The 24,912-nt window shown below is 38.8% G+C and overlaps 1 protein-coding gene across 1 annotated transcript in view; it reads right to left on the bottom strand.

Annotated features, from left to right (window-relative positions):
- The window catches only part of CLEC16A (C-type lectin domain containing 16A), a 182,067-nt gene that overhangs the window by 71,591 nt on the left and 85,564 nt on the right, over positions 1–24,912 (bottom strand). Inside the window, exon 19 of the mRNA XM_039490309.1 lies at positions 24,544–24,661. Within this exon, the coding sequence (XP_039346243.1) occupies positions 24,544–24,661 (118 nt within the window). The remainder of the gene's footprint in view (positions 1–24,543; positions 24,662–24,912) is intronic.

Genomic DNA, 24,912 nt, shown 5'->3' with positions numbered 1-24,912 from the left:
TCTCTCTAGCTAGATTCTAAGGCCTGGTCTACACTAGGGGGCGGCGGCGATGTAAGATACGCAACTTCAGCTACGTGAATAGCGTAGCTGAAGTTGAAGTATCTCATTTTAATTTACCTCTCATCCTCACGGCGCGGGATCGACGGCCGTGGCTCCCCCTGTCGACTCTGCTACCGCTGCTTGCTCTGGTAGAATTCCAGAGTCGACAGGAGCACGTTCGGGGATCAATATATTGCGTCTAGATGAGACGCGATATATCGATCCCCGATAAACCGATCGCAACCCGTCAATCCGGCGGGTAGTGTAGACATACCCTTAAGATGTTTTGGCTGAATGTTAGGTCTATACGCATCACTGGCAATCTTATTGCGACACTGAAGCTTTTGGTGACCAAGTGATCACTGACCATGCAGTGGTATTCCTTGGTAAACGTACTTCATAGTTCATTGGTCTTTCATGTTGATAAATGCAAAGTAATGCACACTGGAAAACATAATCCCAATTATACATATACAATGATGGGGTCTAAATTAGCTGTTACCACTCAAGACAAAGGTCTTGGGAGTCTTTGTGGATAGTTCTCTGAAAACATCCACTCAATGTGCAGTGGCAATCAAAAAATCAAACAGAATGTTGAGCATCATTAAGAAAGGGATAGATAATGAGACAAAATATCATATTGCCTCTGTATAAATCCATGGTACACCCACATCTTGAATATTGTGTAGAGATGTGGTTGCCCCCATTTAAAAAAAAAAAGATGTATTGGAATTGGAAACAGTTCAGAAAGGGGCAACAAAAATGAGTAGGGGTATGGAACGGCTGCCATATGAGAAGAGATTAATAAGACTGGGACTTTTCAGCTTGGAAAAGAGACGACCAAGGAAGGATATGATAGAGGTCTATAAAATCATGACTGGTGTGGAGAAAGTAAAAAAGGAAGTGTTATTTACTCCTCCTTGTAACACAAGAACTAGGGGTCACCAAATGAAATTAATAGGCAGCAGATTTAAAATGAACAAAAGGAAGTATTTTTTCCACAATGCACAGTCAACCTGTGGAACTCCTTGCCAGAGGATGTTGTGAAGGGCAAAACTATAATAGAGTTCCAAAAAGAACTAGATACATTCATGGAGGATAGGTCCATCAATGGCTATTAGCCAGGATGGGCAGGGATGGTGTCCCTTACCTTTGTTTGCCAGAAGCTGGGAATGAGCGACAAGGGATGGAGCACTTGAAGATTACCTGTTCAGTTCATTCCCTCTGGGGTACCTAACATTGGCCACTGGCAGAAGACAGGATACTGGCCTAGATGGACCTTTGGTCTGACCCAGTATGATTTATATTCATGTTAATATATCAGTACCAAGAAAGTTGCCAAGATGGAGATGGAGGTGGCAAGGTTTGACTATGTCTATCCTTATTGTTGATCTTGTCCTAACACTTAATATGGAGCAGCTGATGAACATGAGGAGACTCAAACAATCTGCCACTTGATTGCAATGGCCAGGGACTTAGCTGTATTCAGATTAATATATTTTATTCAGATTATTAGCAAGACTGATGTTCACTGCTTCTTGCCCGAACAGATCAGGCATCAGTTGCAGTGACCCAAACTGAGCCAATAAAGCAAAGGCATCAGTGTATTGGAGATCTTGAAGCAAAATAGTGTTCAGATGAAGATCACAAACATCTGCCTCCTCAAAACTTATCAACCTATCAAAACTCAACAATGGTGACAGGACACAGCCTTGCTGAACTTTCATGGAAACCATGCCACATATCTACCATTGCCTTGAACACAGTTTTCTTTTCCATTATAGAACTCCTCCATCAATAACGGTATCTTCCTACTGAGGGCAAGTAGCCTCATCAGATCCCACAAGCTTGCTCAATGCACGGAATCAAGAGTTTGATGGAAGCTCAAAAAAAAAGTGCTGGGCACCATTTATTAAATGCCGCTATCTTCTCAAAAAGGTAATGAGGTAATGAAAGTAATGAGCTGGCTGCCATTGGAACAACCAATATCCTTCGCCACAAAGTGCACGGCTGATTGAGATATTAACATGGAAGCACGAAGACACTCCTGGGACCAACAGCATAAAACTCTATATTAACATAAAGATGAAAAGAGTCACTATCCCCTCCCCCCCACACACACGCCAGAAAAAATAAAAACAAGGATTATCTTAATTTTTAGGGTACATGCTCAAACTATTTGCAGGGTTCACCTCCGGTGAAAGGAGTGCAGTAAAAGGCTCTTCACTTGGGGAGTGACTCAGAGACCAAAAGAAAGGGGAGAAGAGCATAGTGGTTTATAACTTTCACACTAGCATCTCATTTCTGTGAACGGACATTGTATAAATAGTACTTGCAACCAGGGCTTAGTTTATAAGAGATTTCCTGGACTCCCTCCGCTCCCTCATTTGGAGCTAGGGGCTTCAGCCCCACAGTGCATGCCACGGCTTCTGCCCCGAGGTCAGGCACTGGGACTCCTGGGCTTGAAAATATTTACCCGAGCTCCACTCTGATGGGCTCCAGCTGAATTTAAGTCCTGCTTGCAAACCCTTTCCAAACAGCTAGGTCAACATCTCCCCTATCACACTCCTTTACACACCTCACTGAAGTTAGATGGAAGTGCCTTACATTATGAACTTCTATTGTTTTTTGGTCTAATGTTATTTAAGGGGAAGCTTTACATAAGGCTTACCTAATTTTGAACAAACATTTGAGACAGATTTTTTTAATGAGTACTATTTTGATACTGAAATTTTTTACTCAAGTCCAATAAAGTTTAATTAATTCAAGTCTTTCTGTTGCTTATCCATAGTTCATACATGTCAATATAAATGTATTAAACCCCATCTGAAAATTAAGTTAGATAAAATCCAATGAACATTCAGTACCAAAGGGCAGATCTAAAAATCTCATTGATACTATGTATAATAAACTTATCTATGAAGAAACAAGTTGCTGAACTACAAAAGAGGAAGTATTTTTCAAAGCCACTTTCATCATACTGTTATCTAAGCAGTTATTTATCAAAACTACTCAGATTTGCATAATACATTTAAACCAAGCTTCCTTTCTAGGAAAGTACATAGCATTGTTTATGAACAGTACATAGAACTGTAAAGGAACCAAAAGAAAAAGTGCAAAGTTTCTTGGAAGTCATTTGAATAACAAATGTAAGTAAGTTTGTTTTATAGCTTACTATAAACAACTTTCTGAAATTAGGCAGGCCTTTACAATTGACAATTATTCTTTTCAGACCTTAACAGATATTTTGAAAAAAGTATAGGCTTATTTGTTAAATTTTATTATACAAATCTGTTAAACCTTTTGGATTTCTGATTAGGCCAAAACATTATTTTTCCTACCACTTGTTCTGTAAATTAACACTTAATGCCTGAGTACATTTTATAGCAGTGCTCAGGAAGCAAATATAATGGACGACATGTGTAGACTCCCAGCATGCTTCCAGCCCCAGGAGACAGTTGAGAAAAGAGCTCTCAGCTACACCCGTATTGCAAGGACAAAGAGAAACTCTTGGGGGGACATTCCAGAAGATGTCAGAAAAACTGATTGCAGGTTATGCAGTTTCACCCAACTCCACATGTTGGAGCACGCTGGAAGAAAGCCTGTAGGTTAGCACACTGAAGGCAAGATGGAAGAGGTAAGACACAGAGTTATAGGTAATAGGGCACTTGGTATTCAAAAGTGAAAATCTATTGGGTTTACAAAAGCATAAGAAGCAAAACTCGAACTGCCTTGTAAACAGCTGAGAAAGTCAAAGAAAGAGGCAGCAACCACCTCATCACCCACCACCACCAGTCAAACTATTGCATCATCAAGTTACAAGCGAAATACGTATTGGATTTCTTTGCCTTGACTAGCTTTACAGTCATCATCTATCTGCCCCCAAAGTTGGAAAACTTATTGAAGAAAGCAGGAAGATCTTTGTATAAGGAAAATTCTGGAAGCATAAGTGAGCTGAAAACTCACAAGGCTTAAAAATAATATGGTTATAGTTTTCAAGCTTGTGAGCTTAAAGTCAATAGTGCAACTATGGACTGAAACCTCTCCATCAGAAGATGGGCCATTGTGGTTATGACAATGAGGTCTGCTCCTGAGAATGTTATATGCTGTGTTAGCTGTAACATTAATTTGTCTAAATTCAGTTTCTGGCCCAAATGAAGTAACTTCTGCCTGATAATGAGGATGCTGCTACATATTTGGATGCTTGAGGCTCCGTGCAATAACCAATTGTCCAGGTAAGGGAAAATTTGGATACCTAGACAGCACAGGTAGGTCACTACTTCCGCCATACATTTTGTGAAGACTCCTGGGGCCAATGTGGGTGTCCCTTGCTCTAACGCATAGCTACCTCCTATAGCCAGTACATATAGGCATGTGGAAGTGTGTGTCCTGCAAATCTAGGGCAGGACACCAATCTCCACTCTTCAGTGAAGGGGTAATGGAAGCGAGGATAACCACCTTGAATTTGATTTTCTTGATAAAGCTGTTCAACTTCCTGTGGTCTAAAACGGGAATTGGGAAGTAACAGAAATAGAATCCTTTACCTTTGCGATGACAAGAAACCTCTCTGTTCCTGAAGAGACTATACTTCTTGAAGCATCATGGTCTTGTGAAACATGTCTCTGAAAAGGGACAGGGATGTTGAGTTGGGGAAAGGGAGGGATGTTTACTGAATAACACATCCCTCCTTTACAGTGCGGAGCACCCACGTGTCCCATGTTATTTAATTCCAAGTGCTGTAAATAAGCAATAGGAATCTCCCAAAAGGTGGGATAGGTGGTGAGACTGGTATACAGTCCTTTCAGGAGACAGTCAAAATGACTACTCAGAGGTTGCCAATGTCTGGTGAGATGGTCTGGCTGAAACGAAGCCATCTGGCGACATTGAGAATACCTAGATCTTCTCTTAGAGTCCTGGAATTGCTGATGGAAATGCCATTTGTACTAGGGCTGAGGTCTATATTGCTTCCTCTTTGAACTTGGGGTGTAAACCCCATAAGACCTCAAAGTCACCTGACAGTCTTTTAGGGTATCCATGGTGTCATCAGTATTTTGAAAGAACAGCTTAGATGCCTCAAATGGCAAATCCTTGATTGTATTTTGCAGCTCCTCTGGAATTCTAGACATCTGCAGCCAAGAACGTCTCAGGGCTGTAGCCATGGACTATGAGCTGGGTCAATAGCTGCCTGGAGGAATGTTTATGCCATGAGGTGCCATGAGGTGCCCTTCTGAAAGACAAGATCCATAAACTGTTCCCTATTCTCCTCCAGTAGTCTGTCTGCTAACTTGGCTAATGCTGTGAAATTAATACAATTATAGTTGAACAGGAGAACTTGATAGTTAGCCACCCTCATTTGAGCAGCAGCTGTGCAGTACACCTTCCTCCGCAAACATCCAATCTCTTGATCTCTTTGTCTTTAGGAATGGCTTTGGGATGAGACTGCTGGGAGTGCTGACTGGCAGTCATGACCACCAATAGTCAGGGACCAGATATATGAAAAAATAAACCAAGTCCTTTAGAGGGACTTGGTAGCATCTATCCAGTCTCTTGGCTACAGGTGGTACAGATGCCGGGGTCTGCCAGAGGGGTTTTGCCAACTCCACCCAGGCTTTGTTAATGGGAAGGGCAACCCTTCCCAGAGCAGAGGTTTGCAAAATATTGTGCAGATTTTCTTGAATGAGCTCCTGTAGTCCTAAAAGAAGGGGCCATTCTTCTCATTAGCTTTTCTGAAAACGCTGGCTAACCTAAGCAAACACTTATGGAGAGCTCCGACTCTCATCACAGGTGGCGGTTGAGAAAGAACTTAGAGGGTGGCAGCAGCAGCACCAGACATGCCCCTTTTATGGCCTTGGCACAGTGCATGAGGAGAGCAGGGGCACCTGTGCTGTCTAGTAGTACAGCTGGCAAATGTCTGATTCAAGTTCATTGGGAGCACCTACACCTGCAGTGGAACGCATAACATGAACAAACACACACAGGAGAACTAACTTTTTTAAACGATAAAAACGGCTTCTCACAAGACACTAGGTATGAAACAGGAAAGGGGGGGGAGTTGGCATCACTGAAAGACAGCAACAGGTCAGTATATTAAGAATAATAATTTACAGTAAGATTATAGATATGAATTGGTCTGAGTTTACTACAAACATTAGCAGCACTGCTTTTGTAAGTGATAACTCATCCACTAGAATGAGAAACATGCATTTCTTTCATATAAAATCCCAGCTAAAGTTGTAATCATCATTAAGGTCACGTATAGAGATGTGAAGTGCTCTGTAACGGTGAACAACCAGACAGAGTAGTTCACAGTGGACACTGGCGTGAAACAGAGCTGCAGTCTCTCTCAGAACAAAATTAATCAAGAACAACAACATGAAGGAAAGGAATTCTGGAATTGCCTATACAATAATGATAGCAGCCTGGGTAACAAACAAGAGGCATTGGAATTGATCATTTATAAGCATAAATACAATCTAGTTGGTATTACTGAAATCTGGTGGGGTGATTCAAATGACTGGAATGTTAACATCAATGGTTATAAAGTATTTAGGAAGGATCCAGTGTCACTTTATGTCAAAAATGGCAATACTTGTTTGAGCCACTGATAACTCAGAAGAAAATGATCTTGAATGCTTATGGATCAATGTCCTAACAGATAAAGCATAAGATGGAGCACAAGTTGGTGTCTGCTACAGACCACCAAATCACATTAGGGAACAGGATGACCCCTTTCTTATGCACCCATCTATAATGTGTAGGGGAAAAAAGATCATGGGGGACTTCAGTTTGAGCAACCTATGCTGCAAGTCTCATGCTGCCAGTACTTGGAATTTCTAAACATTATAGATTACAATTTCTTATTTCAAAAAGTGTTGCAGCTAACACAGGGGAATTCTATATTAGACCTTATCTTAAGGGATAAAGAGGAACTGACAACAGAACTTAAAGCTTAGGTACAAATGTTCATGACAATCACATTTATAATGTGCAAGCAGAATAAAATCCAGATCAGTTTTATATCTATATCTATATCCACACACACACACACATCATGGTTTAACAGTGCCAATTTCACAAAGCTGAAAACAATTCTGAGCAAACAGAAGAAAAGGGGAAGCTTATAAATCAGAAGTTAGGAATTGTATAAAATTAATAAGGGAAGCCAAGGGACACAAAGAGAAATCTATGGCCAGCCAAGTTAAGGACAACCAGAAAGAAAGAGTTTTTTAAAATAAATTAGGAACAAAAAGAATCCTGACAATGGTATTGATCCATTGCTAGATGGTAATGACAGAATTATCGATAATGCAGAAAGGGCAGAAGTATTTAATAAATATTTCTGTTCTGTATTTGCAGGAAAATGGATGATACAGTCTCCTGGTGACAACACTCTTTCCATTCCACTAATATCAGTGGAGGACATTAAAGAGAAATGGGACTTTTTTAAAATCAGCAGGGCCCGATACCTTGCATTCAAGAGTTTTAAAAGAGCTGGTGGTGGAGCTCACTGGACTGTTAACATTGGATTTTCAATAAGTCTTGGAGCACTGGAAAAGTTACAAGAGCCTGGAGGAAGGATGACAATGTGTCAATTTTTAAAAAGGGTAAACAGGATGTCTCAGGTAATTATAGGCCTGTCAGTCTGACATCAATCCCAGGCAAGATAATAGAGCAGCTGATATGGGACTCTAGCATGAATTACATTGCCCTCCATTTTTTTTATTAATCAACATAGGTTTATTGAAAATAGATCCAGTCAAACTAACTTGATTTCTCTTATTTTTGATTAGATTAAAAGATTGGGTAATAAAAGTAACAGTGTTGACTAATATACTTGAACTTCTGTAAGGCATTTGACTTGGTATTACACATTTTGATAAAAAAAGATATTAAATGAACATGGTACACATTAGAAGAATTAAAAACTAGCTGATAGGTCTCAAAATGAAACTGTAAATGGGGAATTGTCATCAAGGGGGTCTGTTTCCAATGGGGTCCTGCAAGGATTGGTTCTTGGACCTACATTATTTAATTTGACCTGAAAGAAAACAAAATCATCACTGATAAAAGTTTGCAGATGATCCAAAAGTTGGGAGAGAATGACAGAACAGATTGCCCGGGGCCAGCAAAGAAATGGACACCTGCTGGATGCCATCATGGTAAAACAGAGAAACCAGGATTAAAACTTTTTGATGCTTCAAGAGCACCAGATCGAATTCCAATCTCTACAGAAGCTCACCTGCAAAACCTAGATGAAATTTAATACACAATAATACTAATTTTCTCCATTTTTAAAGTGTATTCCAAGTGAAGCACTGTACACTTGTGGGACATAGCGACAATATTTTTAACCACCAGTATATGCAACTTTTTTACTACCCATATATATACACCCTGTATTAATGGAAGGAAACTTGGAATTACAGCAATTTCAACCAATAATCTAAAACAAAGATCAAAGTAGCAAGACAGGCCACTGTCAATTTAAGCTACAAGTTAACTTTATATAAAAGGTTAGTTGCCATATAAAGATTAACAAAGCCAACTACAAAATTTTGCATATCTAGATTATCCATACTAAAAAAGTATCAGTATACCATGCCTGATGGCTGCATCATATCCATCAATATGCAATATAACTACTCTATGAAACACCTGACATTTCTAAATATACAGTCACAATAGTTATAAACCTTTCAGTTGCATCCTGAATCCTAAAATAACCTGAGAACATAAATACAGTGATTCACAAAAAGTAATTTAAAAATTAAAAAAAAATTAAATGATTATCCAGTCATGTTAGTGTCCCCTCCTTATTGACACTATGATCATACAACTTATGTTTGAGTGTCATAGTAGTCATCCTAATGTTCAGAAGGCATTTTGATGGTAAATCCATCAATAAATCTCTTAAATCTTTGTATTTCAGCTATCAAATTTCCAATACAAACACTTCAGAAAAGGAGAAGAGAGCTTAAGGAAGCGCAAATATCTTGATCTATACAAATTTGATTCCTTTTGAGAAACAGCAACAGAACCTTTAACACACAAGGAATTAAGATAATAAAGTCCTATTACCCAAAATTTACTTGTTTTTCCCACCATGAGTTAAAATGAAAACTCACACTTAAATCTAGGGTCTCTAATTGCTTTGATGAACAAGGTATGACTGAAATGGGAGAAAAAACACTGTAGGAAGCCATGAAATTAAAAAAAATAGTGTTAAACCATCTTCCAGGAAGGTGAAGAGCTTAGTTAAGAATTTGTAGTTTTCTTACTTGCATTTCTATAGCATCCTTCATATAAATGGAAATCCAAAGCACTTTAAAATAAATATTGATTGTTCAAATTTTCTCTGTGGTTGTATTAGCTCTCTCTACCCTCTCTCCATCTCTCATAATACCTGAATCAAATCAGTGTTTAAGAGCACACCACAACCATTTAGAGACTGGGAAAGCTTAGTTGGAGCTCAAATTCTTAAGTTTAATATGGTTAAACAGGACTTTAATACCCCTACTCTTGAGAAAAGTGTCATTCTATGACAAGTGGTAAAGCTCTTATTTCTCATTTGGAAAATGGCACCCCTGGAAGCACAGCATCTGCTTATACTATGCTGGAGAACTGGTTCAGAAATGACAAGAGGCATACAAGACACCTAGATATACTAGTCAGCTACTTAATGGAAAAAGAAATAGTCACATTACACCTAGTCTGTAACTGCAGCAAATTCTTAGTAAAATTCAACACTAGTCAACCACAAAACCTCCAAAACAGATAAATTCAGTCAATAGTAGGGGGGAAACAACTTAAGGTCACTATCACAAAACAGAAAAAAAAAACCACTGCACATAAAAGATCTAATTTTGAATGATGCAGAAGGGTGTCGTAGAAAAAAATTAAGTCATTTCCACTTTAGAGCAATTTGGCAACTGAATTTCTTCTGAAAAAAAATTCATCAGATATTAGCTTGAAATTCTTCCATTTATGTATTTGAAGCTATGCTTAAAAAGAAGTTATGTTAGATACTTTAGTTTATGAAGAAAGAACAGGATCATTCACAGATGATTAAGATGAAAAAAAGAAAAGAAAAGAAAAAGTATCTAAATAGTAAGAAAACACTCTAGTACATTGTAAGCAAAGAGGAAAGTGACAGTCAGATGAGATCTATTTAGTGCTTGATTTAAAGATAGCTTAAGGTACTTCAATCAAGCTGTTCTAAATCAAAGTCAAGCATACAGCAAAGTACCTGCACAAGCAGTAATCACACACATTTATTCATTCTACCTGCTAAACTGCAACAACAACAAAAAGATCTATATTAGTGGGACAGAGTTATTTATAAATATGGACTCTGTTGACACCTGCTGAGTTATTTGCACTGTAAGAGTAACTGAGTTTGCTGAGGGTACTCCAGTTCCATACAGAATGTAAACTCTGGTGCCACGGGGAGGCCGTTTCAGAAAAGCAAGAAAAGGTGGGTGACAGATGCTACAAATAAATAGCAGCAATGAAGGTGGGAGGCATGAGTAAGAACGGATTCATTCAGTACGGTTATTTAAAATTCCCCCTCCCCATGCAGTCTTGGACCTTCAGCAATAATAAATACTCATTTGACAACATTTACAATATTAACACTCATCCATAACAGTACTGAGATAGAAATTACTTGAAACATACGGCAGCTTTCTTGCTTGAATGGATTCATCAGTTCTCAAGCACATCAGCTGGACTGCTGCCTTACCTTGGATCTGAGGGACCCCTAGCTTCCAGTAAAGAATAAAACTATTAACATAGGAAAGGAGTTACTTATGATCTTTCAAGGAGACAGCAGGTTGGCATGCCATACTTCAACTTCATACTCCTGCATGTGTCACCACTATCATTTTAAGATGCCTCATGTCAACCGCATATTTCTGAAAGTTAGATATTCAGACTTGCCTCAATGAATTGATGGTATTGTATTTTACAGAGAGCGAGAGCAATTAAGTATATAAAATAACTGGATTAGTGCATAGGGTCCTTGCACTAGAGTTTTCAGCATAATGCTTGTCGCAGCACAAAAAGATTCTACAGTAGCTGTAGAGTATTAGGATACTAGTCACCTGCTTTTACTTATGCAGAAATTGATTAATGCATGACAAACTGAGTTAATACACACAATGACATAAAAATAATTCAATTTTTAGAATGAATTGCATCATTAACTGGAAGAACTGCATACAAGATAGTAATGTACACAAAGAATTAGCACATGAAGAATGTTCCTCTGCTAAATGAATCATGTAAATCTTTCCCAGCTCATGATTCTGGAACCCGAGCACCACAATAGATAAAGAACTCCCAAATTATAGTCTCTACTATTACAAGTGTTTCTGGGACCTTGGGCAAGCTACTTAAAGTCTATAGCACTCCCCTAGAAAAATAAGGGCATCAATACTTTACAGCTATTTACCTTTTAGAATTAGTTAAAATGTTATCAAAGGCTTTGAAGGTGAAGTACCCTAAATAGTCGTCATAAATATTATCACTGTTTCAGTTTAACATGTTTAAGCTGCACATACTGGTCAGCAAAGTCACTGGAAAATTTTCAGCAACTATTCTTTTTGGACAGTTAAACTCTGATTTATTTTTCCACAGAGAAATTTTTTTTTAAATCTAAAAAGGTGATATGAATCTATAATAGTTTTAGTTCATATAGCTCGTCTCACAAAGCTGGTTTCCAAAGTGCTGAACAATACTTCATTTTTCTCTTAAGACACACTTGATTAAAAGTAACCAAAGCAAGATATTTTCCTGATAGTTGCACTTATTACCTTCCTACACATTCTCTCTCAACTACTTGTGTCTTCCCATCCCATGTCCCCTCCCACCCCCAAAAAAGCAACTTTGGGGCACCTTTAGATGTGCACTGCACACAGTGTCACTAGATATTGAACTGGTAGTACAGTACCATGAATGTATAATAATCTCTATGGTCTAAATTAGACGTTGCAGGAAAAGGACTCAGTTTATAAAACGTGTTTCCTTATAAATGAAGTGTTATACATAAAAAAAAGAATCTGCATTATACTGCATAATACTTTCAGTATAGTCTGTTTTTACCTTAACCTCTCCAACCCACACCTGGCATTATCTAGGCTCATTCATCCTGGTGGGAGATTTACAGGGTTAGGACAAAAGAATATTCTTCAAACCAGAGATCAAATTCAAATGATCTCTACAGGTGTGATGGATGTGCTTTCTAGAGACTCATGCATTTACCAACTTTGCTGTATTTACACATGTTTAGTTTTGTGCACCTCATCTTTTAGAGACCCAATTTAGAGGCCGTGTGTCCAATTGTCAGAGATTGGAATGTGCTATCAGAGCTGTGCATTGCTTAGCAGCTCAAAAAATCAGGCACAAGATAGCTTTATTTATAGGATTTTCTCCCAGAGGTTCTGAATTTTCTGGAGAATTCAATATCACCTTTAAAAAAAAGAACCCTGTACTGTTTTTATCTCCTTAGTACTTAGTAGTAACCCTAGGTGGTAGAGTTACTACTAAAACTAATGGCTGACATTACCACAGCTGTGCATAGTTCAAGGTCAATAAGAGTTCAAAGCACATCAACTTTGGTTTATTGTTGCTGCTTGAATTCAAGACAAACTTCTATTCTTTATGACAACAGACATGTTTCCCTGGAAAAGAAAAATCTCTCCACCAGCCAGTGGAGAGTGATTAAACACAGTTCTTGTGTACCTATTAAGAGATGCTGTTCTACAGCAGTTCATTCAGCTCAATTATGTTGTGCCACATCAGCAGGTTAATACAGAAAAAAGCTCTCAAGTGTTGGTGATATGACCCCTACATATACCACACTATCAATTACATGTCCAGAGTTCTAGTAAGATTCAACCTTCAACTATTTTGAGTTTAGAAAGGACATCGAGACTGTGGAAGAAGCATTCAGAAACTTCATTAGCAGGTAGTTTAAAGATTTAATCTGAAACAAATCCTGCCTTTCTATCAGGTGGTAGGAAGGATCATTTAGGAATTAAAGCACAGAATTGGGGGTCAAGATCTAGGAGTCCTGGATAAGAATTTCAGAAGCATATAAGTGATGAAAGTCCATGGCAGCTGGATTCCCAACTTTCAAGTGCTTTTGAAAAATCCCACCCTCTATTCCCAGCTCTGAAATAAGCGTTGTCTATCTTGAGCAAGTTATGGCTTCTTGCTATGTTTTCCACTAGCCTCTCTTGTAAAAACTACCCATCATTACTACCACCAGTTCAGCTCCACCTGTGGTAGCAATGGTGGGAGTAGTAATGTAGATGAGATTCCAGGCAGCCCCCAGTATTTTAACCACTGTCATCTAACCATGCTCAGAGGGATGGTGGTGTTACACCAATGACCACTAGCACTTTGTCGAATTCTGGGCTCCTAATGGTTGCTAGCACCAGTAGTTGCAAAGCTGGGGCATCAACAAGAAAAGGGTAGTGTAACACAGTTTCTGTGTCTCATTTACTACATCCATGAGATGGGGAAAATCTTACCTTGCAGGAGTGTGGTGAGGCTGATGTACGCTAAGTGCTCCAAGCTCGTTGGATGAAAGATGCCACCGAAAATTGAAAAACATTAAGAACCCAAGAGCACTTTGTAAGACTAGGAATGTCAGCCTCAACCTCTTGCCCAAATTCCTTGATTAATTAAATTCGCCATACTTAAATCCAATCCTCTTCCTTCATTTGGATACATGATTCAGGATGCAGAGTGCAGAAGAGTAGAGTGGTAGTTTATGTTTCACCAGAGACTTATGCTGTAATTTTTAATTTATAGTAAGGCACCCAGAGCACGGGATGGGCACATATAAGACATATGTTGAAAATTTGAAAAAAAATCAAATAAAATTAGTCATAGGAGAATGGATTTTTTTGCATGTTACTTCTGATCTAAACAGATCCTGCCTCCTCCACAACCCATGACTGCTGAGCCCCAAATGTAGCCGTCTTGGTGCAGTTTCACTGAGTGGTGGGGAGGAAACGGGTAAGAGTCTGGGACACTGTACAGGGGGTCCTATCTGATATGCTGCAAAGCTGTGCTCCACAAGGTCTTTCTGCACCCAAGTGTAAAGATGTGAAGGAGTGTTTTAGAATGATTCCTGAATACAGTAGAGATAATGGATACATTGGTTCCATGAAGGGAGTTGCAGGGGCCAATGTAGCACTAAAGTTTCAGTAGCAGCTATAGAGCACTGTGATCCGCTGGACAAGGATTGTATTTGCTTCCCATCCTGGCTACTGCAGAACTCTCCAGTACACATCTTAGTTACCTGAGTGGTGTGCTAAGAGTAGGATTTGTCAGATGGCCTGTACAATGGATTAAGATAAATCTGAAGGAAAAGTAATGTATGTGAAATAGCATTAAATTAACAGAAAATATACAGATTATGGAGACGTCTATAGTCAGAGGCCAGAATCTTTCAAGATGGGAATAAGACTGGAAAGGATTTTTTTTTTTAAAGGGGGGAGGGGTATAAAAGCACCACATACAATAATTAAAGGTTCTGCTTTTTTTTAATCACTAGAAATGTTTCCCTGCCCTGGAAGAGTATGACTGGAGAAGTAGTGAAATGATGCTACAAGAACGAGAAGTGTGAAAGTTACGTAACTGATGGGTAGGGAAGGGATGTTTATTCAGGCTGTTTAAGTCTAGCTTTTGTTTGTGTGAACACATTTAATTTTTATGACTCCAACATTTTGGATAATGAAAGTAATTGCTAAAGGCTTAACACCCCACATCTTTTCTATTAATGTACCAACATATACATCTTCTCAGGCCTGCCAATAAGTCTGAGCAAAACCAAGGAGACCAAAATTGACATTCCTGGTATTTCTAATTTTAAAAGCCCAATCAGGCCTTCTTTATACCTCAGGAAAGAAAAATAATGGCATGAGCCCAATTTTTAAGTTCTTTGAGGCTTATCTTTAGGATACCACCAGGATTTTAATGAATGGAGAAATGTGAAAAGCCACTATCTTAATTTATTCTGCTAAGGAACAATAAGACAAAAACTAATAGGTTTCAGACACTTACACAAGAGTGCCACAGAATCATGCTTCCTTCCCACCCCCAAGCTCTACCTTTGCTCTTCCTGAACAGACATTAAATTTAGCTATTGCTGCAAATTTAAGCTACCAAGTAGGTATACAGAAACTGAATGGGACAATAAGTTATTACAGGAGAGGATTTCTCAGGTTCCATTCACCCTTCAAAGTAAAGAAACTGATGTCATGCTAAAAGTAAGTGGTAGTCATTTCACCACAAGACAAATAAAAAATACAAAAATAGAGGGGAGTACAACTGCAAATGACTTATTAAATGCATTAGTATCTTACAGATTAAGGCCACAAAGCAAGTTTGGCACTAAGATTTTTCTTTTAAAAAGTATTAGAAAGTCAGAATACAAGCTGGATGACCAAAGAACTTCTAACGTTTAGTCGGGTAAATGTTTGGTGCAGACTCACTTTAAGCCACTTAGAACAGAAGAATTCAGAATTAATAGCAACTGTGTCCTTAGCTCACTCATCTACTGTACCCAGGTCCTACAGCACTAGTACTAGTAACCTCTCAATCACAATTCTCAGAAAACACTTGAAAAAACCTTAAATGGAGTCTTACCTATCTGTGATATATGGGAATCACCCCACTCACTTCTGAAATGTACCCATTACTGGGAAGGAATAGAGCTGTTTAACAGCACACAAACACTACACACCAGCTGAGGACAGAAGTGCACAAAATCATGTCGTAAAAACATAAAAATTATATATGCAAGAGATGTATGTGCATGTGCGTGTTTTCCTGGCTAGCTTTAAGTGGATTAAGTTATGGAGCTTCCACTATTGACTTTGGGAGACTATTTCTGAAGCTACTAGATCTCACAGTCTAGCAGCTTTCCTTATACTGTATTCAGCTTAAATCCTCTATCATACCGTTACCCTAGTTCTATCCAATTAATATTAGACGTCCCTCACACACACTTCAGTGGTTGCTTAGCCAAGCTATACATCTCTCTCAAATTTTCCTGTGACTTTACCTCCAGCCCCTTGCTCTTCTCTGACCTCTCTATTTTGTAAATATCTTTCTGGTAATGAGTTTGACAGAAAAGAACATAGTTCACCAGATAGTCAGATCACAGAAACTACACAGATCTGGTTTACCTATTGTATGTAAGTTACAAATCCACAGTAGGTGCATCCTCCTGACATATTTTGCACTAGGATGGTTCTGTAAAAGTTTGAGAGCAGACTATGCTCAAGTTAGTCCTTTTAAAAGTGAGAGTAACAGGAGGACATGATGGCCAAGTCAGAAGAGTGTTAGTTGAGTAACATGCCACTTAGAACACCACTCACAACCTTCTCTCCATTACTTCTTGCCTGGGCAGTTAACTGTTGTTCTTCGAGATGGTTTGTGTACATACACATTCCACCTGTATGTGCATGCACGCAAGTGGGAGACTTTCGCCAGTAGTACCAGTAGGCAGCACTCACACCCCTGTGAACATCTGCCCACCTCCTTCTCCATTCCTTCAAACCATTGTATATAATGTCCGAACTAGCAGGGAAGGTGGGAGGGTCATGGAATGTATATGTGCACAATACATCTGGAACAACAAGCGTTACTGTACAGGTAAATAACCATTTTTTCTCTGAGTGATTGTGCACATATAAATTCCACTGCAGGTGACTCATCAGCAGCTCCCTTACAGGTGGAGGGACTTCAGATCATCTAAACAAAGATTCTAACACTGACATGCCAAAGCTGCCATTGTCACAGGAAACCTGAGTGGTGGAAAAATGAGTGCTATAATAAGGTATGCACAGACAAACACATTGCTGCCTTGCAGCTATCAGGACATTGGTCAGAAAGGCTGACAGTGGACAGAGCCCTTGTGGAGTGAGCTGTTATTCTTGGTGGAGGAGGGGTTTTAGCAAAATTGTAGCAGAGTTTAATGCAATCAGAAATCCAGTTGGAGACTTGCTGAGTTGAAACTGATTGACCCTCAACTCTCTCAGCAGAGACTATAAAAACGTGAGGGAAATCCTGAAGGACCAAGTGCAGTCCAAGTAGAATGCCAAAGCTCTATGAACATCCAAAGTAGGAAGTGTTTCTTCAGTTTAAGAAGAATGGGGCTTTTTGAAAAAACACCAGCAAATGAATATATTGATTCAGGGGTGAAGCTTACACTACCTTAGGCATAAAGTTACGGTCTGGCCTAAGGGAAACTTAGTCTTTATGGAAAACTGTGAAAGGAGGATCAGCCAGGACAGCTTGAAGTTGTGAAAATCCTCCTAGCAGAAGTGATTGCCAACAGAAAAGCCATCTTCATAGACAATGGCAGTAATGAGGTTGTAGCCATAGGCTTGAAAGGGAGTCATATGAGTTTGGAGAGGACTAGACTGAGATCAGATATAGGTACAGGATCAGACACCGGAGGGTAAACACTGAGCAGACCTTTCAAGAATTGGGAAATGAGAGGATGAGAGAAAATGGAAAACCCATCTACCGGCATATGTAGTGCAGAAATAGAAGCCAGGGGAACTCACTGAAAGGCCTGATGATTTCAGGTGCAACAGATAGTTCAGTTCATGTGTAACCTCCAAAAGAAGGTGCAGTAAGTGTTGATATTGTGCCCAAACGGAAAATCTCTCACTTTGCTGCATACAGGGTTTTAATGGATTTTTCTCTGTTGCTCAACAAGATGGGTTGCACCACTTGGGAGCACAGTTTCTCATTCGTATTCAACCAGAGATCATCCATGTCATAAGGTGGAGAGATTTGAGGTTAGGATATAGAGACTTGCCCTGGTTCTGAGACACAAGATCCCCAACTAGTGGTAAAAGTTATCTATGACTAGACAGAAAGCTGATGCAGATCTGTGAAACAATATAGTCTTGGCCATGCTGGTGCAATAAATATTAATGATGCTTTGTCTCACTTCAGCTTCGGAAGTACCCTCAGAATCAGAGGAACTGGAAGAAATGCATAGAGGAGATGATTGGACCATGCAAAAAGAAAGGCATCTGTGATGGAGTCCAGACTGCAATCTGCCTTGGAGCAACATCTTGGTGCATTTGCTGTTCAGGTTGGTCACAAACAAGTCTATTACTGAGTACCCCACAGCGGTGGAAAATCTGGAGAACATCATCATTCATGACTGACCACTTGTGTTGGTCTATGAGGGAATCTGAAAGTGTGTTTCTCAGTCCTGGAAGGTGAAATGCAGTCCTTCAGGGAAATGCTGATAAATGCATAAATTCCATAGGAGAATAGCCTCCTGGCATGGTTGAGGCAATTTTTCGCCTCCCTGCTTCTTCTGAGAGAACATGGCAGCGGTTTTGTCTATAAGAACTTGTACCACTTGGTTCTCAATGGTGGACAAACATCTCGCAGGTCCAATGAATAGCTCAGAGCGCTAGCATGTTTATGTGAAGTGAAACTTCCTGGGGCAACCAAAGAGCTTGTGTCTGGACTTGACTGAGGTGGGCTCCCCAGTCTTCAATTGGTGCATCTTACCAGACGCTTAGTTGGTTCAGGGGATAAAAATGGAACTCCTCTTATTGGAGCAAGCAGGAAGGTGCAAGACGGCCTCAGAGGCGCCAATGGTAACCAATTACCATCTCTTCACAATTATCCCTCTCTTAGTCCAATTTGAAAGTGCCTTAGGGCAATAAATCTGAGACTGTGCAAAACTTAACTGTGTAAACAATCAAATAGTCTCCCTTCACAACACAGCCAGCTGGTCAGCAGGGAGCTGGAAATTGCAGGAATAATGATCCACGTAGAGATTTTTTTTTTTGATAGAAGTGGTCTGCTTGGACTACCCAATGGCTTGAGAACAGAAGCAGTTTCTTGGTATGTGTTTCCCATTCATCTTGCTGAATGGAGAGTGTGGGAAGAGATTTTACATATTCTGGCAGTGTGCTTACACAGTTTCAGATGACCAGCCACCTGCAGCCATCTTTTAGATGGCTGTTGGGTCTTACAATTATTTTATAAGTGTCTACTACTGAGTGCCCAACTCTCAAGATGTCACGTCTTGTGATTTTAGATGTTTGTTTTCAAGCTGCTCATCATCCCATAAAGAAACTGGTATTGGGTTGGTTTATTTTTTCTTCCCTTACCAACAATGGTCATCTCCCATTTTCTCACTGAAACAGAAGCTGCTTTTGCCAAGAAAGCTACTATTTCATTACAGACTTTGCAGGCAGATGTTAGGTTGCCCCTAACAAAGATATTAACACTTTGCTCCCAATGGCATGGAAGCCAGTCTGTCCTCATTCACAATATGTAACTCGGGTAAAAAAAAGTGAGGGCAAGAAGAACGTTCGGAGGGAGGAGTGAAGGGAATATTGTGTCCACAGGAGGCTATCATGGTGCAAGGAGGGGAAATGTGACAGGCAGGATGCTGTGAGAGAAGGGTCTAGCAGATGGAAAAGGATGTCTGATAATAATAAGGGAGGGACAGAATGGCAGCTTTGTCACTTCAGATTAGGGAGAGACAAGCAGAGAGCTTTCTGAGCTATAGATATGGAAACCAGCAGAATGAATGAGAATACACACATGGTTTAACTGGAATGAGGGTTTCACATCACATCCTGACTTTCGAGCTCCAAGTCTTGGCAATACTGTTCACTACCTAGCACCCACTCTTTTTACATGTACCATCTTTACAAAGAAGATCATCATCATGATGTTCCTATTATGCCTCTGGCGTTTAAGGCAGTGACAAAGCTCCTCCACTCCTGTCTGTTTCTGGCAAATCTTTCAATGGTTCCCTAGCTGTGCCCCAGGTTTTTCAGCTCGGCTTCCATAGTTCTTCTCCATGTTGTTTTTGGGCAACCTCATTTTCGCTTGCCTTCAGGTGTCCATCTTATTGCTACTCTGATAATGGAATCAGTTTCCATCCAAAGCACATGACCGATCCATCTCCAATGCCTCCTGGCAATGGATAGCGCTCAGATCCTCTTGGCTGCACTGTGTCAATAGATCTTGGTTTGAGATTGTGCTGAGCCGGATATGGAGGATTTTTCTGAGGCAGGTTGTATGGAATGAAGACAGTTTGGACATGTCATATTTTCTCATTCCCCAGCATTCCGCACTATGAAAGTAGTATTGAAGTACGCAGCTCTCATAAGTCATGAGTTTGGTTTTGGTGTTGTATTTTGATGATTTCCAGACTGTATTTAAGCTCTGGAAGGTGTTCCTGGCTATATTGATTTTGTTCCAGATGTCCTGGCTTGTTCCATGATCCTGACTGATAGTGCTGCCCAAGTATGTGAATGTTTCTACATTGGTGAGAACATAATCCTCTATCCGTACTGATAATGGTGAAGTAATATTAAAAGTCATGATATCTGTCTCATTTTCAGTCCAATTTGCTGGCTGAATGCATTGAGTCAAGTTGTTTTTTCTTGTATATGGTGTTGGGTATGTGATAGGACAGCGACATCATCTGCAAAGTCCAGGTCTTCAAGGGATGAGAAGAGTGCCCATTTAATGCCTCTTGGCATGTCTTCTGTTGTACGCCGCATTACCCAGTCGATGGCAATGTTGAAGAGGACTGCAGACATGACACATCCCTGATGTACTCCTGTTTTAACTTCAAAACTGAGCTCATTGTGACCAACGCTGCATGTAAAGTTGAAATAGGAGCTTTTCATGGCATTGGTTATATGGAAAGCAATTCCTCTTGCCTGCAGAATGCACCATAGGCTGGTCCTGTGAATGCTATTAAAAGCTTTCTCAAAGTCTATGAAATTTATGTAGAAGATACATAGATACAAAGAAGATAAACCTAGATAAAAGGTGAAGATTAATCTTCTATGCATTGTTAAAAAAAAAAATCTCCTAAGTAGTCTTGTATCCTTTGTTACCTGTCCCAATACAGTATAACTGCTCTCCCAAAAGAAACAAGTGACTTCTTTGATTTGTTTTTAATTTATGTCAAAGGCACATTTTTTAAGTTACATTTAGTTATATTTTTGAACAGAGTGCAGTCTCTAAAAGGTGCCTTTTTAATAAATCAATAAATAACAGAATAGGAATATAGTTAATATTGCCAAGAAATATCTATGATATTTATTTTTCCATCAGGCATTTTAATGAAAATAATACAACTCTTACAATTGTTTAAGAGCAAAAATATTGGGGTGTGATGTTTTGGGAATATAAAAACCATGAGAAAAGTATATTAAACAAGTTATTTACTTTAGCAGAACAATTCTAATGTACTGTACCATAACTTGATTATGATTATTTTATAAAAACAGGAAAAGATTACAGGAACATACATTAAACCACATCAATGACCACTACTGAAAGCAAAAAAATTGCAGGAGACAGGTACTAATCAAATAATCAATATGCAGGAAACAACTACATCATCCCACTTTAAAAGTGAAGAAGAATGTTGCAATTTGATTTACTTTAACACACAAACAAAATTGACAGCTACATCATAACTGCATTTTGAGTTAGTTATAAACTATATACTTGATTTCTGCAATGGGAAACTTTCATTATTCCACTTCACAGACCCAAGAGAAGAACAAAAGTGTAATTCAGGAACACACAGGAAATTATGTTAGTTCTATGTTGTCAATTCCTTGGAGAATAATCAGCTATATTCAGCTAGTATTCTGTTGTTTTCCTGTCAATCTAACAACTGTTCATTGTGTGCTCCCTATATTTTGAGACAAAAACTACATTTTTTAAAAAGAAAAAAAATTTGGGGCATGTTGCAAAAATGAAAATCCATCCTCTTGGATAGTTTCTACATAGATTCCAAGATTTTTGCAATACTTTGTTAAAACATAATTAACTCTGTTCTCAAAACCTATACAAAATCTGTACTGTGATATTTTTAGTGTCATATGTTAATAGCTGCAGCGAAGAAGAAAGGCAAAATGTATGCACTCTTAATTGGCTTTAAATGTGTACATCTGGCCTTTTAAAAAATAGAGATGGATAGAAATGGCCTCTGAAACCACTTATGCCAGCTGGATAAGCAAATGCAGTGCAAGTTTCCATTCACTCATACGGTTGGCAGAATTATCTCCAAATTCCATCAGCATCCAACAGGAAGTATGGTAGGTTGTGCCACCTGTTATAAGTATAAAACTTACTACTTTGATGAAGTGTTTTCTGTTCTGTCAGAATACCCCATGAAGATTGCATTAAAGTACAAATTAGCCCTTTCAAAGTAAACTAATTTAATATACCGAGTCAAAACTACCATATACACCTCAAGTTAAAAAAGACCCACTTCTTACTATATGTCATCCCCTATATGATCTCTCCCACAATTAGCATGTGTGTCATCTTTAAGCTTTTGTTAAAATACTATACCTCCATGTTACTACCAGTGAAACTAAACATGCAAACTAGTACATTTTTGCTGTGTTTAGTAAGTAATCCAGTTTAGTTAACTACTGGGACAGCATCTATCCCCTTTTCAATAAATCGGGTCTGTCATGTTGTTTTATCATCAACATTGCTTGAAACTTCTCCAGGAGCTCTTTGCTCAATTTTAGTTCAAATGAGATTGATAACCAAATGAACACACCAAGCATACCACTTTGCTTTACAAATTCCTGTATCACAAACCCAATGGGGTGTGTCCAAGGATTGTGTGCTTGGTTTACATAAACTGTTGATATTACTAAGAAATAAAGTGGAATGTTCGATGTCATTTGTATATTTTTATTCTGAATGCTCTTTCAACTCATGGCTATTGCACAGCAGTGCTGGTGTCAAACTCTGGGATTAAATGAAAAGTCTGGGCATGTTGTGGGTTCAAAGAGTTTCCTTCACTCAGGTGATTAACACGTCTTTGTTTCTGTGCCTCACAAAATCAATTATGCTAAAAAAGTTCTCCTTTTAAAATATCCTTACAACACATATGAGATAGTCCCATTGAACATAAACGTAACAACCTGAAAGTGTTTAACTCAGGAAAAACAGATGCTGTGGTAAATAGGACCAATAAATCAATCAATCAAGTGTACCATTACAGTGTTATGAGCCCAAAGTGTCAGAAATGTGATTTCAGTTCTCTCTTGTCCTTAGCTTACCTCTGTCTAAATGGCATGCTATAGACTTCATTTATTTGCTGAGACTTGAATCTACTTCAGTTATGACATGCTACACTGTATTAAATAATATTAGATTCAGATGCACTGCCTGTAAATTCTTAATAAGGTAGCTGCCTGTACACTGTCAGTTAAGTGCTCAACTGGCTATCTGTAATCAATTAAAATTGATAGTTAAATTCTTTTAATCTTTATTACAGTAAATGGAATGCATGACATTTTTATTATACTTTTTGTACGCTAGGATGGAAAAACCAAAATTATATTTCCCAACACATTCTGCTATATTATTTAATGAAAAGACACCCCACACTATAAAAATGAGACTAACACCATGGTAAATATCCCTTTCTTACACTGCATCTTAGTCATGGAGTAAGTTTATTACAGTTTGTGCTTCTCTGACTTAAGGCCAGAATCACTCTGGTGGCAGGTTGCTTGATTTATACAGAAACCTTATATGCCAAGATGCACACATATAAGTAAAAACAGTTGATTGAACCTCGTTGTTCAAAATAGTAAATGGGAAAGATCACTGTACAAGTTACATAATGGTACCTAAGGTTTAGTTCACAAATTACTAAAACAATTACTAGAAATTACAAGAACAAACTAATTTTGAAGAGCACATAACTGGATTCTATTTCTCTCCCAGTTTTCTGCTTCTTCAATAGAGTCCAAAAGTCTCATTCTAACAATACTGCCGATGGAGACTACCTTGACTCTCAACTTCCTATACAGGCATCGGTTAAGGCTGAGAGTCTGTACCATGGGCATGCTGCACTGACCTGCAGTTGTAGATTTTAAACCCCCTCGGGATAGGTCGGTGTGCTGTTCAATTGGAGAAAAAGTCAGTGTACTACCATCTTTAAATGTTAGAACAGAGATGTGATGAAGAAAGAGGGACACAGGTAGAGTGATACCAGAAAGATAAAGCAGATGTAGTTGTATTTACTCTCTAGCCCTCTAAATTCTGTTTGTGTGCATTTTGGAAGGGCAGAATTGAAAAATCAAAGCACAAGAGAATAAGAACAAAATGCATCCTCTCAGGACCAGCTAGTTAAGATAAACAGTATTTCTACTAGAAAGCCTATTCAGGTATTCAAGTAGCTGAAGTTCTAGTGAAGGACTTAAGGAAGGAAAAATAAATGAAGTACAACTGTTAATTTAATATTTTAATTCCCTTTTTATCCATCACTGGTGGGACATGTTCCCAATCTAGCAGACTTCTAATGGAAGCTAAAGTTAGTACGAAGACATCAGTCTTCATTATGCAGCTACACAAAGAATACTTTTTTTTTTTTTTGTCAGTTCCTTAAAGGAGATGGGCAACTTTCTATTAATTGGGGGTGGGGAGGAAGCTACTTACTCAAGTCAAGAACATCTGTTTTTATTAGATCCTCCTCCCTTGTCAATGGCAACTGAGTTTCTGGCTCGTCTCGCAAATGCAGTGACAGTGAACGGAGCATGAAGAAAACTCTGATTGCCTAAAGAAATTAAAAACATGTTGTTAAATTATTCTGTATTAGACTAAAGATAAAGATTCTTCTCTCTCCGCACAATGAAATAAGTGCTCAAAGAGTTGTATAAAAATACATCTATGTTTAAGACCACTGACTATATTGTAGTGCAGTATGTCAACTGTTTAAATTGAGAAAGCACATTAGTGTACCAGTTTGTCAACAAAACTAAAACAGGGCAGAACCACACACTGTGGCTTTTCCATCCCGTGAAATCA

This window comes from Mauremys reevesii, linkage group 10, assembly GCF_016161935.1.
Source record: "Mauremys reevesii isolate NIE-2019 linkage group 10, ASM1616193v1, whole genome shotgun sequence".
NCBI classification, from domain to species: domain Eukaryota; kingdom Metazoa; phylum Chordata; order Testudines; family Geoemydidae; genus Mauremys; species Mauremys reevesii.
This window is presented reverse-complemented; position numbering and strand designations above follow the sequence as displayed.